General features: G+C 28.0%; 2 protein-coding genes across 2 annotated transcripts; one reads left to right on the top strand and one right to left on the bottom strand.

The window, feature by feature from the left end:
* The first annotated feature begins 394 nt into the window (after positions 1–394).
* LOC145845186 (cytochrome P450 7B1-like) lies at positions 395–5,661 on the top strand. The gene is made up of 10 exons (XM_082952609.1): positions 395–527; positions 884–970; positions 1,267–1,454; positions 2,170–2,264; positions 2,844–2,955; positions 3,107–3,277; positions 3,773–3,932; positions 4,118–4,223; positions 4,369–4,554; positions 5,433–5,661. Exons 1-10 carry the CDS (start codon positions 395–397, stop codon positions 5,659–5,661), a joined length of 1,467 nt encoding a protein of 488 aa, XP_082808735.1.
* Positions 5,662–7,859: 2,198 nt separating this feature from the next.
* On the bottom strand, positions 7,860–12,666 carry LOC145845185 (cytochrome P450 7A1-like). Its single transcript, XM_082952608.1, has 10 exons — positions 12,534–12,666; positions 11,982–12,068; positions 11,689–11,861; positions 10,671–10,813; positions 10,181–10,292; positions 9,743–9,913; positions 9,119–9,278; positions 8,802–8,907; positions 8,462–8,647; positions 7,860–8,242 (listed from the first exon to the last, which is right to left on the bottom strand). Exons 1-10 carry the CDS (start codon positions 12,664–12,666, stop codon positions 8,044–8,046), a joined length of 1,470 nt encoding a protein of 489 aa, XP_082808734.1. The 3' UTR covers positions 7,860–8,043.
* Positions 12,667–14,081: the final 1,415 nt, after the last annotated feature.

The following is a 14,081-nucleotide window of genomic DNA, read 5'->3' as shown; positions in this document are numbered from 1 at the left end:
TATGATAGTTGTACGGTGTTTTGTTATGCGTAAGGTTTTTAATGAAGTAATTATGACTAACTGTTATTTTTATTTAGAAACACAAGCGTGCTTTTATGTTTAAAATTAACAAAATTACGAATAAACTTTATCTTTTTACATTAATTTTTTCAGAAAGATTTTTTTTGACATTTCGCAGAAAAAATTGCTAATATAGATTATTTATTTTAAAAAACGCTTTTTGTTTATGGTTTATTTAAAACAGTTTTAATTTTTTTTTTTCTAAATTACTAAAAATAAGTTTAGGTGCAAGCAAATAACAAATAAACCTGATTTAAGTATCATCAAAAAGCGTTTTTGTTAAAACTAAATTGTATTTATAATTTTCACAGTAACTTTTTTTAAGCCACCTGAAATGATATTAAGTACAACTTATGTTGTAAGTGTTTTGTTATTGTTTGTAACATTATTTATTTATTCCGTTCTACTGAAAAGAAGAGCTGGAAAAGATGAACCCCCTATTGTCCCGTACATAATTCCTTATATAGGTTTGTTTTAAGTGTTTTAAATCAAATAGTTAGTAAAATCCAAAATATCAGAATTCATAAATATTTGAATAAGATATCTTATTAAGTGATGATCTCTTTTTGAGTTAAACACTGTCTTGAAAATATAATTGTAAAATGTTTGAAATATAAAAGACTTGATATAAACATTAAAATTCATATTGTTGAAGTATTTAAAGTATGTAGAGGAAACTTAAGGATAAATAGTATATCTTATTACCGAGTAAGGAGACATAAAATAATCTAACAAAGCTTACTTCTTAAAAATAATCATTTTTTATTTTTTTGAATAGGAGTTATTTTTTAAAATCGATCTTAAAAAAAAAATATTTCAAAAGGATCTGGGCTTGAGTTTAAACGAAACTCTTATGAGTTTTTAAAGAAGTGTCACAAAAAGTATGGAGAAATATTTACATTATACATGGGTTAGTTTAAAATTTAATTATGAGTTGATTCTTTTAGTTCAACTTTTATGAGAAGTTAGTTATTTATTTAAAAAGTCTTATAAATTAATTTAAAAAAACAATTATAGCTGTATATTTCAAGTTATTTTGATTAATTTTTGGAATAATTTATAAGTTTATGTTCAAATTTGTTTTCTATTTCTTCAAAAAAATCTGATACTCTACATTAAAAAACAAAAACAGCTTCAATTTCATAACATTTTTAAAGAGGTCGACATTAAGATATTGAACAATTATAACTGTACATTGTTTGTTAGGAGGTCGGTACTTTCATTTTTTGGTTGACCCATTCAGCTTTCCGACGGTTGCTAAGGAACGAAAAAAGTTGTGCTTCAGGAAGTTCACGACCGGCCCCACGAAAAATATATTCGATATTGTACGAAGAAGCGGAAACGTGGCTACGAACCATGGAGGGTTTAACAAACATTTGCAGGTTGAAAATAATGTTTGTTTTTTTCTGTTTTTTTACTATGGATTAGTTTTAATGTTCTTTTGTTAAGTTTTTAATCTTGATATACAACTGCTGCTTATGTATGTTTTTATTTATACTTTAATGGTGTAGAACTTAAGTTTGCACTTATAATCGAAGGTTTATAAACATTTGTTCAAACTATAACAAATAAAGAGTTAGTAAAGTAGGACGATTTTTTTATTATATTTCTAACGGTGTGCACCTGTGCACAGTAGCAGCTATTTTTCTGTACACAGAAAACTTATTAAGGTTTAAAATACTTATTGAAATGTACACATATTATCTTGTTTATAGAAACAAGCTAAAACCAACACAAATTAAATTCTGTTACTACATAAAGTACCCCAGTACTAAAAACGCAACTTTTAAACAACTTAAACTGTTTATAGTCTGGAAGTGTGCACATATTATATTACCCAGTAAATTACTGTGCAAGGCGTGGCCATTGAAAATATTTAGAATAAGTGCTGCATTATACTTTGATACTAAACTAAAACAGAACACATTTTTAATCGCTCTTATATATTAAGACTTAACTCCAAAAGCTAAATAAAATATTTCGTTAGTTTTATTTACTAAAAGACAAAAAACGTATAATTATTCAAGAGTTAGCCAATACTTGATTATATATTAAAACAAAAAGTATACTTATTCAGATAAAACATCTTTCTAAAAAGTATTTACAAAGGGGAGAAACTTAGAAAAGTTCCAACAAAGAATGATGGAAACGCTGAAAAGAACATTAGAAAGAGAAGTGTCGGAAGATTGGAATAAAGACGGCCTGTTTAATTTATTATTCAAAATAATGTTTTTCGCTGAAGTTGATATTTTGTAAGTTTAGTTTAATTTCGTACAATATTGTTAACCAGTGTATAAAATTGTTAAAAAAAAATGAAATTCTCAATAAAACATCACGAATATAAACTGAACCAAATTTTGTAAATACATTAACAAATGTTTGTAAAAACTGTATTTTGTAGACATACTTCACAAAAATGAATACCTAAACAATTTTATTTGCTTTTTATAGTAAAACTACTTAATCTAACAATATAGTTTAAGAAAACTTTAAAAAACAATCTTACATTATTTTTTATTTGAATACTATTAATCTATCAGCGCTACTTTTTGAGTTTTCTAAATTATAAAACTCAGAGAACGGTTGACAAACTTCTAAAAGTTAAAGCTATTTTTTAAAAGTTTATATAATGAATTCTCTTTTCAATTTCAACTAATACTTTTCTGATATTGATTTAATTAATCCACGGAAACACCAGTAAAATAAAGCTTAACGCAAAAACAGTTGTTTTGTGATATCTATCACATGTAAAGTAATTTTAATATATAAAAACTTTACTACAGGTGCGGCAGATCGGCAGATAGTGAAAATAAAAACAAACTGATGAAAAACTTTCAACTTTTCGATGAGCACTTTCCACTCCTCGCTCAAGGGTACCCATATTCAGCGTGCAAAGTATCTTTTTTTTTTTTTTAAGTTAGAAAGATTAAAATATAAGCAAACATAACACATGATAATTAATTTTAACTTTATTGGTTGTATACAATAAACACTTTATAACAGCACAACTTGATTATTTACTCTAACAATAACAAACATTTTAAAGGGCTTTCTGGAGGCCAGGAATCAGTGCTGGGACATTCTGAAAGTGAAAGAAATAGAGAAAAGAATAGGAACGGCGGAGTTGATCGAAGAAACGATTATGAACAGGACCAGTGACGGGGGCAGCGACTTAGACGCGACCAAGGACGTGTTTTCTCTCTTGTGGGCCGCAGTCGTCAGTAGTGGTTGAAGTATTTGTTACTTACTTACAAACTTTCTTTTGTTAACTTCAAGTTTTTAGTAGGTCTTAAAGAGTATAACATACTAAATAATATATAAGTAAGTTTATATAGTAGTGGTTAAAGTGTTTAAAATTTAGGTATAAATTTGAGAAAGGGTCACAAATGTACGGATTCAGTTTTGCACGAGCTTAAAATGTTCTAATTAATATGTTTAATAACTTAAAGCGTTTTTTCTTTAAAACGTTGTTTTCCAACAAATAAAAATAACTTATTATAAAAATGGAAATTTTTGTTAAATCAAGTGCAAAAGTGTTGCTTTGTGCAAAAAAAAAGACGCTCGTGCGTTTTTGACACCTATACATAAGTTCATACAAAAAAAAAACACAACTACACTTACCAATGAGCACAATAAAATCAATACATTTTTTTTAACTTTTTTAGTCAGCACAGATCTATGTTTTTTTATTAATACAAGGTTACACCTTCAGGCTAACACAAACACAGCAGTCTTCTGGTCTATATTATACATGATTTCACATGAAAACGCTTTGAAAAGTGCGAAACAGGAAATAGAAAGGATGATAAGCAAATACAATAAATCAGATTTGAAATTTACACGCGAAGACTTAGACGAAATGACCGTTTTAAGTTGGTTAACTTACAATTTAAAGTGCAATTTAAAGTTGTTTGTACTTTTGAATATCTAATTACAACTTAAAATTCTTTTAAGTTTTAGGCTGTTTATCTTAAAAACTGTAAATCCAAAAAAATAAAAATACTTTGGTTATTTTTAACATACAAATTAAAATAAAATCTATGTGTTATTCATTTAGATAGTATCTGCAATGAAGCTATGAGATTAACTGTAAGTTCTTCCTCTCCAAGGCAAGCAATAGAATCTATTAACCTGAAAATTTCATCTACTGGTGAAGTTAAAAGGTTTGTCATTGAACACTTTTAATAAAAATCAATATACTTTTCCTTAAATTTATTTTTCTCTCGGACTTATACAATTTAATTGAATCTCAAGAGTCTGAACTTAATAAAATTTTTAGTTTTATTTTTTTTAAAACCTATTTTTTAGAATACGCAAAGGAGATATGGTGATGGTGGCGTTTAAAATGCTTCATTTTGACGAGGAAGTTTTTCATCAGCCTGACAACTTTCAGTTTGATCGCTTCCTGCGCATAGACGGCAGCGAAAAGACAAACTTTTACAAGGCAGGCAGAAAGCTTCAGCAGTATTTGCAACCGTTTGGCATGGGAGCAAGGTAACTTCAAATTTAAAAATAGTTTTTACATTTTAAACATAACTTTTATACAAAAAAAGCTCTTGTTGTTTTAAAATAAACAACTTTGCTTGTTTTGTTTCAATTCGCATAACTTTAACCTCTATTCCTAAAACTAGTTCTACGAAAGACTTTTCTAGAAAGACTTTCCTAAAACTAGTTCTACGAAAGACTTTTCTTCGAAAGACTTTTAAATCTTTTTTAGTATAAACAATAGTTAAGTATACTTAACCTGCAAAGTTTGTAAACTAAAAAAAACTAATGTTTAAATACTTCAGCTTATCACTTGTATTAATAAAGATTTTACCCTTAAAAATATATTTTTTATAAGGCATCAATTATTTATTTTTCCAATAAAGTTTTGCAAGAATTTTTAAGTTAGAATATAAAAACTTTAAGCGTTTTAAGTATTATACTAAAAGATAAGATAACGTACGGCCCACGGGCCAGATCCGACCCACGAGTATTTTTAGTTAAATATATTTTAGGCAAACCATTTAAATAAGTCTTCTTTTCAAAAAAAAAATTTTTTTAACATTGTCAAAACTCTGTTTTTATTAAACATTAGTATCTTTTAGTAATTAATTGATTGCAATTTTACATTTAAATAATTTATACTTAGTTTTCTAATACAATTTCTCACAGTAAGTGGCCCGCTAAAAGTTTTTATTAACAAAACTGACACACTATAGGAGTTTTATGGTATAATAAGAAGTTAAAATTTTTAAGAGTTTAAGTTGGAAGTCTGCTAAATATATTTGTAATAAACTATAAAACACTATACTTTGTAAAAGCCAGAATTAACTCCAAATAATACGTCTGTTAACGTAGTTTTTATTTTTTATTTTTACTATTTTCAGCAAATGTCCTGGAAGACTTTGGGCGATGACTGAATTAAAGCAAGCAATCATTCTTTTTATCACAAAGATCGATTTCGAACTTGTCACGCCTTCACAAGAAATTTTTCCGAAAGAAGATCGCTTCATGATGGGAGCTCTGTCTCCGAACAAAGACCCTGTCATTCGGTATCGTAAGAAAACAGAAGAGTTCAAAATAACACCCGATAGTATATATGATGACTTTGTGTGAATTGATCTTTAATTGATTTTCTTATATTTTTGTTTATAGCTCCAAGTTTTTATAGCTTAGAAAAAGCTTTTCTGAAATTTTTAAGTAAGAAATTATTTTTTAGATTATTTTTTTACTTTAAACTTTTTGAGTTTGAAAATATTACTTGAAATCTTATTGCAAAGTCTTTTTTCATGCTAACATAAATTTGCTTGAATACTCTAAAAAAGTATGTATGTATTACAGTTTTGATTGTACTACCTTAAATTGCTTTTTTATTTACTTTATCTAAAGTTTATATAGACTAATTTTTTTTTTTCAACTTGTAATAATTTATAATATTTTTAACTTCGCATTAATTTTAAGAAATTAGATTTTTTTAGAAAACTAAACAACAAATGAGTACAATGCTGCTTTACTCGTAAAATTATAAAGTTAAAACAAGTATTTTTTTAAGCAACACCAAGTTAACTATATATTTAGAATTTACTAATTTACAATGTGTTCCATGCACGAAGCAATGAGCACAGTAACCAACTTTTAAATTGTTTTTTAACTTGTAAAAAATAAACAAATTTAAAAGAAACTTCACTGAAAACTTATTTATAGTTTTTTTAATAGTCGTTTTTTAACACTTGAATTTTTTTTTACAAATTATACTGCACACTTAGTAAACATTTGTTTTACTGGAGACTTGTTTAAGTGTTATAATAAATTATTCATCCAAATTGATGTTGTAAGTATGGGAAACCCGTTAGCTCTCAGTATAGCTAATTATTTTATGGAAACATTAGAAAAACTCTGTTCAATAGCGAAGATGAAAACAATCCAGTGCTATACCTCCGATATGTGGATGACATATTCTGTATTTTTGATAAGATGTCTTATTTTAAAACTTCCACAAAAAGTTAAACAAACTAAACAAATATATAAAATTCACTTATGGGTAATGTGGAAACAAAATCCCATTATTGGATATTATAATCAAATTATTTATTACACATCAATTATTTAAATTATATTCCTCATAATGTTATTTTATCAATTCTAGCTATAGAGAAATAACTTTTAAACTTTATAACAAGTTATAGTTATCTAAATTAGTGTTTTAGCTTATCACTAGTACTTAACAACCAACTAAATGTATAGAGAAAATTTAATAGCTAAATTACCTTTTCTATGCAGTAGTTCTTGTTTTACAAAAACATAGAGGTATTTTTTATAATCGACTAAAAGTTTTTGCTGTAGTCATGCAGTAGATGAAATAAAGTTTTTACAACAATTACACAAAATAAGGTTATTAAAATTGTTGTTACAACTTTTTATAATAAAAAAGAAATCTTTTAAAACAACTTTTATAATTGTTTATTAAATAAATATTCATCGAATCGTTAAAATATAAACACTTTTTATTTCAGTCTTGAAATAGTTTAATACTGCAGCAACATATCGTTTGTGAAATATACGTAGTTTAACTAAGCACGTGAATAAAATATTTTGATTAGTGTTAAGTTGGTATTGGTACCTTTAGTAGAGTAGTAATTATGTTTGTAATTAGTTTAAATGTTTTTAAAATGATACTCTTTAAAAATTCGATTAACAAAAACATCGGCAAAAGTCTGCAAAGCACAAGCCTGGACTTTTGTATGCCGTGAGACAAGCACAAGATTAACAAAAGGGTTGATCATACCAATTCGATCATCATACCACAAGCTTCAGTAGACTGAGACCGGTTTCAGTCTACTGTAGCTTGTAGTCTGATGATCGAATTGGTATGATCAACCCTTTTGTTTAAAAAAACTCAAATACTTTTCAATAAGAAAAATTAAAAACTTGGTATTTTTTTATGGTTTGAAAATACATTATATATAAAAATCACAGTTTGAAAATTCGTTGAAAGGTGAAAAGGAGTAAGTGTAAATTTTGTAATAAATTATTCTAAATATATAAGTCTTCATTTTGAATTTATTTCCGTGTTAAAACTGTTTTAAGCATATACTTAATTTATCATATATACTCATTAAATAGTAACTTTATCGCAAACTAAGTCTTTAAAACTCTTTTTTTTTTGAAAGTTTTTGAAAATATACTAACATATTTCTCAAACCCTATTGCTAATTAGTTAAAAATAAGGTTCCATGCTTGCTTAAATAAATTTAAGACATGTTCAAAAAAAAATTTAATAAATGTTTTTTGTTAAAAACTGCAATATAATTTATTCTAGGAATAGAAGCACAATAAATTAAATGATTGTGTTTTAAACATTTAAACTTTAGCCAAAAAGATCATAAATTGTAAAACAGATTTAGAAAACCTTTTTTTGTTTAAACTGACGATAACTTGAAGTTTAAACAATAAACAACAGCAATTTTAAACTCAATCTGTTCAAGTTCATTGTACACACTATAGGGATGCTTCAATCACTCCTGTTTTCTTGCGATACCGGATAACAGGGTCCTTGTTCGGAGTCAAAACTCCCAAGCGATCTTGCTCCGGAAAAATCTCCTGTGAAGGCGTGACAAGTTTGAAATCGTTCTTTGTGATAAAAAGAATGATCACTTGCTTCAGTTCAGTCATCGCCCAGAACCTTCCAGGGCACTTGCTGAAAATGGTTGGAACTTAAAACTTTTGTGTAGCAGAAAAATAAGTTAAAGTAAGTTGTAGCTATTGCAATTTAAGCTTTTAGTTTTAATTTCATAAACAGGAATAAAAACTTTTATAAAAGTTGATTTTTTAACAACCATGAAGCACGTAAAACAACTACTTTCAGCTATTCACAGGTATGTGTAATCTTTATTTATTTTGTTTTCAAATTATTTACCTCGGTCCCATGCCAAACGGTTGCAAATATCTCTGAAGCCTTCTGCCTCCCTTGTAAAAGTTCGACTTTTCGCTGCCGTCTTTGTTCAAAAAGCGGTCAAACTGGAAACTTTCAGGCTGCTGATAAACTTCTTCGTCAAAGTAAAGCAGTTTGAATGCCAGCATTATCATATCGTCCGTGCGTATTCTAAAAAGAAAGTTAAAGTGAATTCTTGATATTTAGTACTAGTTGTTAAAATCGATAATTGACTTAGCCCTTTGTAAAACAAACATGTTAGATTAAAAATGTATTGAAATACTATATAAGTTTTAATCAATTATTCATCTATTTAACAGTTTACCTTTTAGTTTCGCCAGTAGAAGCAATTTTAATTCTTGTAGATTCAATTGCTTGCCTTGGAGCAAAAGAACTTACAGTTAATCTCATCGCTTCATTACAAATACTGTCTGGAAAGTTTATGAATAAAATAATTTATTCTTAAGTGTGTATAACTATAAATCTAATTGTCAGAGTTTTTAACATCTGTATATGAACTTTTTAATGTTTTAAATATTTCTTATAAACTTTAAAAACTAGTACAAAAATACTAATTACAGCTTTGTTATTTGATAATATAATAAAATTGTAATTGTATTTTTATTGTAAATCTAAACCAACTTAAAACGGTCATTTCGTCTAATTCTTCGCGTGTAAATTTCAAATCAGTTTTATTGTATTTGCTTATCATCCTTTCTATTTCTTGTTTTGCACTTTTCAAAGCGTTTTCGTGTGAAATCATGTAGAATACAGACCAAAATACTGCTGTGTTTGTGTTACCCTGAGTAATTTTTGTCTTTTTTATTTGGTTATAACAAAAATAGCTGATCAGTCATAAACATATGTTAAACTGAGAGGAACGTTTTATTTTACTGAAAATACAGTTCTATGTACAACTTACATTTTATATAGTAATATTACTTGATTTTATTTTTATAATGTTTTCAGAAATACTTTTTTTAAGCTTAACATAGCTTTATTCGTGTTTTAAAAGTAAGACAGATTAGTTTAATACAAAACTAGTATTATAAAGATTTTGTTATTTTTGTTACTCAGATGCTACACTCGTTTCGTACAAGCAAAAACTGCAGCCTGAAAAGTTATCTGAAAAACTTTGTGGACATTCGACAGATACGTTCATTACTGAATGGAAAAAAACAATCCAGATTCTCCTTTGAACTCAATAAATCAGTCAGAAAAAAGCAAAATAAAACAAACAATGAAACTATAAATAAACAAACTAACTGCTGCGGCCCACAAAAGTGAAAACACGTCCTTGGTCGCGTCTGACTCGCTTCCCCCGCGACCCGTCCTGTTCAGGACGATTTCCTCCACCAACTTCGACGTTCCAACCCTCTTCTCTACTTTTTTCAGCTCCAGAAACTCCCAGCAACGCTCCCTGGCTTCCAAGAACCCCTGGAAACGATTTTTATTTTTGGTTCAAAGTAAAACACGCTTTTGCGAAGCGTTGCCGGTATGATAGTAAAAAATAAGAACTAAAGCTTTTGTTTGACACCAGCGATGCCATGACAATTTACGCTTCGCAAGTTTATTTCAAACTTTAAATAAAGACTTAAAAAGCTAATAAGTCATAAATTTAAAACTTGTTGGATATTTGTATTGTTGTAGAAACTCTAAGCTGTTTTTTTTTGTCTTTAAATACAGAGTTTAAAGGCAACTCACTTTGCATGCTGAGTGGGGATAGCCCTTTGCAAGGAGTGGGAAATATTTATCGAAAATCTTAAAATCTTTCACTAACTCGTCCTTGTTTTCACTGCATGTTGATCTTCCGAACCTGTAGCGGCAATTTTATAATTAAACAATAATTATAAACTTGTTATGGTAAGATTTTATAAAAAAATGTTTTGTAAATGCAGTTTTATTTTACTAACAATGTTTTCTTAGGTTAAATTCTTTAAAAAACACATGATCTTTAAATTTCAAATTTTTAAGTGAACGTCGTTAGTAGAACAATCACTAGTTTAAATAAACAAACAAACAACTTTATTTTTCAAAAATGTTCCAGGTCTTCCGTGTATCTTAAAAACTTAAAGATTTGTAACGTTATCTTGTATAAAAAGTTAATAAACAAACCTTTTTTATATTACGATTAACTTATAAAGTCATAACTATTTTTGTACACAAAATTTACTAAGTATCATAACAAACTCACATAACATCAATTTGAGCAAAAAACATTATTCTAAATAACATTTCAAACAAGCCATCTTCTACCCAATTTTCTGATACTTCTCTTTCTAATGTTTCTTTTAAAGTTTCCATCATTTGTTGCTGTAATTCTTCTAAGTTTGCTCCCTGAGTAAAATATTGTAGAAGTTTTTTTTCAAGTTTCAAGCTTACCAAAGATATTAATCGAGTTTTCAAATCATCTATCGAGCTGTTCTTTTAGTTGTAAATATACTTTTGCTCATTTTTTTAAAATCAAATATTAAAAAATAACCATTCAATTAGTCAACCATAAGCGTTCAAATTTTACTAAACTAAATTTTTCGCTAGTTTAATTCCTACAGCGTGTTTTGAAATGCTTCGCAAGATGAAATTCAAAATGTTTTGTTTTAATTTGCAATGATAAAATGATATGGCTAAAACGTGCGTTATTACGAGCTAGTGTAGTAATGTAAAGACTGCTTAAAAATCACGCACACGTTTAGGTTACATCAAGTTATAAGCTCTAAGTCTTAAGTTGTCTCATTGTTTTCATTTGTTTGCTCCTTTCCAGTACAGAGCTCGGTTTTGTACTATGACAACTTTTTTAAAAGTTGTTTTTACATACAACATACAACATTCACAGCTGCCAAAATTACCACTTTTGTTATCCTTATGTTTACTTTAGAATCAGGAAGGTTTTATGCTACTTTTGTAACTGTGCTTGCACACAGAAACCGCTCAGTTCCAACCCGCGATCAGTTTCCACCCGGTCAAATCCGAGAACTGCATGCCGACCAAGGGTAAGGGTTAGGGGTAACAGTGAAAGTAATAAATAAAAACAATATCAATGAACAAATAAAAAATAAAGAAAAAAAGTTGGTGTGAATTGACCTCGGGTAGGAACTTTAAGCATATCCTTACACTGACATGTATTAGGTTTAGTACAGTAGCTTTGTTCTGAAGTTTAGGTGGTATTTGAAACCTAACAAGTAGTTGAAACTTTACATACATTGAATTTTAACCTGCAAGTGCTTGTTTGCTGGGTGAGAGCTCCTCTCACTTTTGAGTATTCTGTTTATGTCGAATATCTTTTTCAAGGGTTTTATGGTGAACTTTCTGAAGCACAACTTATTGCTCTCCTTAGCAACCGCCTGAAAGCTGAAGGGATCGGCCAAAAAGTGAAAGTATTGGCCCCCTGTGGAGTTTTTGTACTTAGTTCCAGCAAGAAAACTAAGTTTATATGTTTTTTTAATTCAATAAGGTAATTTATATTAACAAAATATGAAAATTTTATTCAACAAAAAAATAAACTGACCCATATAAACTGTGAAAATTTCTCCGTACTTTTTGTGACATTTCTTTAAAAACTCAAAAGGGTTCCGTTTAAACTCAAGCCCAGATCCTGTTAGAGTTTATGTTATTTACGGCTGGTTTTTTTTAATCACACATTTACTTGATGATTACTTATCTTGCAAAACTGTTAAAATGTAATGCCATGTGTTCTAAAACCCTAGTAAGATATATTACACATCGAGGGCGAAGTGTGATGACGTCATAGCTTAAAGGGGGGGGGGGGAGGGGGGGTTAACTTTGAACTTAAACTAACTCGAGTGTTGTTGCGGTTCATGTTTAAGTATACAGATGTTTTAAACATTCAACAAAAACAGTTTTTTTTAGAAATATTTATGAGAGATAAACGCATATAGAGCAGTTTAATTCCGCACCTTTATGACGTAATCAGCTGACGTCATCGCTGGTATCAATTGTTACGTTTTGTTTAAAAATTTAAAAAGCATACTAGTTTTAGCTGAAATACTTGCTTAAACAGTTTTAATATGCTAAACTGTTAGATAAATTTGAAACAAACCAATAAAAGGAACTATATATGGAACTATAGGGGGTTCATCTTTTCCTGCTCTTCTTTTTGATAGAACAGTGTAAATAAATATTGTTAAAAACAATAACAAAACACTTACAACATAAGTTGCACTTACTACCATATTGGAAGACTTTTAAAAGTTGAAATTTAAAACTGTGATTGTAAAATTCAATTTATATTTTCTAAACATAAGTTTAATTTGAAGTACTAAAACTATCAAACTAAAATAACAACTTCTATTCTAAATATATAACTCAGTAAACAATAGAAAGAATCCAAAAAACTTTTATCTGAACTTAAAACTTTATTTTATATCTTTCTTTTATATTAGATAACAACAATATACAGCTTACTTTACAGTGTACATAAGTCGGCTTTATTTTTAAACACTATAAAAGCTAGTTTAATGTCAACAAGAATTTTTTTTTTATTTATATAAGCTTACGTATACAAATATTTGCTTATCTTCATCTGACTGTAAAACTAGCTTAACTAGACAGTAATTATAAGCAGTCTAACTTTAAAGCAGTTAAGTTTTAAGCAGTTAAGTTTAACTTGTCAAACACATTTTAAAATTGCATTCTTTATTCTTAAATCCAGTAACAAAATAGGTTAGTTAATAAAGCTTCTACTTATCAACAAACTTATTTTCTTATAACTTACCTTCATTAAGAATAAGTTACAAGTTTAAAATTATAGAAACCAAAGTTAAACAGTAAAAGTTTTTTATACAGAATTCCTGAAATTTGTAAATTTTAAAATTCTTAAACTTAAACTAGCCTAAGAGGTTCACAAATATTCAAGTTCTGAAAATTTTAATTTCGATATTTCAACTTTTAATACTTCTGAAGTATTGTGAACCATCTCTTTTAGTAGATTTAGCTAGTACTTAAATTGCTATGAAGAATAATTAAGACGTTTATAACTGAAAACTTCTACTGTAGAACATAAATAATCTGAGTAGTATGTGCAAATTTCTATCAACACCTAACAGTAAAAATTAAAATAATAAAGACATTTTTGATTAAATGCAGTAAACAATATTTTACCTTTTAAACATAAACTTAGCTATCTTTAATTCTTGCCTTTTGATTTAGCTAGCTCGACAGCACACTGTTGCAAAAACAAGTATAACTGATCGTGTAAGCCGAGCAACTAGTGTTTAAGCTATAAAACTGAATCTTTCTAAAACTAACTTCTAACACCTCTGAAAACACTCTGAGTTTTTTTAAGGTTTTTAAACATTACAAGTATGTAATTGTTTGCTTAACTAAAAAAATTGCTCAATTTACTGAAATGTAAAGAGTTTATTTAAATAAAGGTTTGCAAATTAAATATTTAATTTACTATGTGAATAAAATGTTCAATCAGCACATCTTTATTTAAACATTAAAATTATAAATCATCGTAAGCGTTCTTAAAAAAGTTTGACACTTTTCCACTGGGTAAACTTGCAAAAACTTTGCTACTAATTTTATGGTGTTCCTCATAAAACCTTTTGACAGTTGTAGTAGCACTAACTGCAAAACACAGAGC

The sequence above is a fragment of the Thalia democratica genome, chromosome 9 (genome assembly GCF_965202585.1).
Source record: "Thalia democratica chromosome 9, ktThaDemo2.hap1.1, whole genome shotgun sequence".
In the NCBI taxonomy this organism is placed as follows: domain Eukaryota; kingdom Metazoa; phylum Chordata; class Thaliacea; order Salpida; family Salpidae; genus Thalia; species Thalia democratica.
Note: the sequence above shows the minus strand (reverse complement) of the source record. Positions and strands in the feature narration are given on the sequence as shown.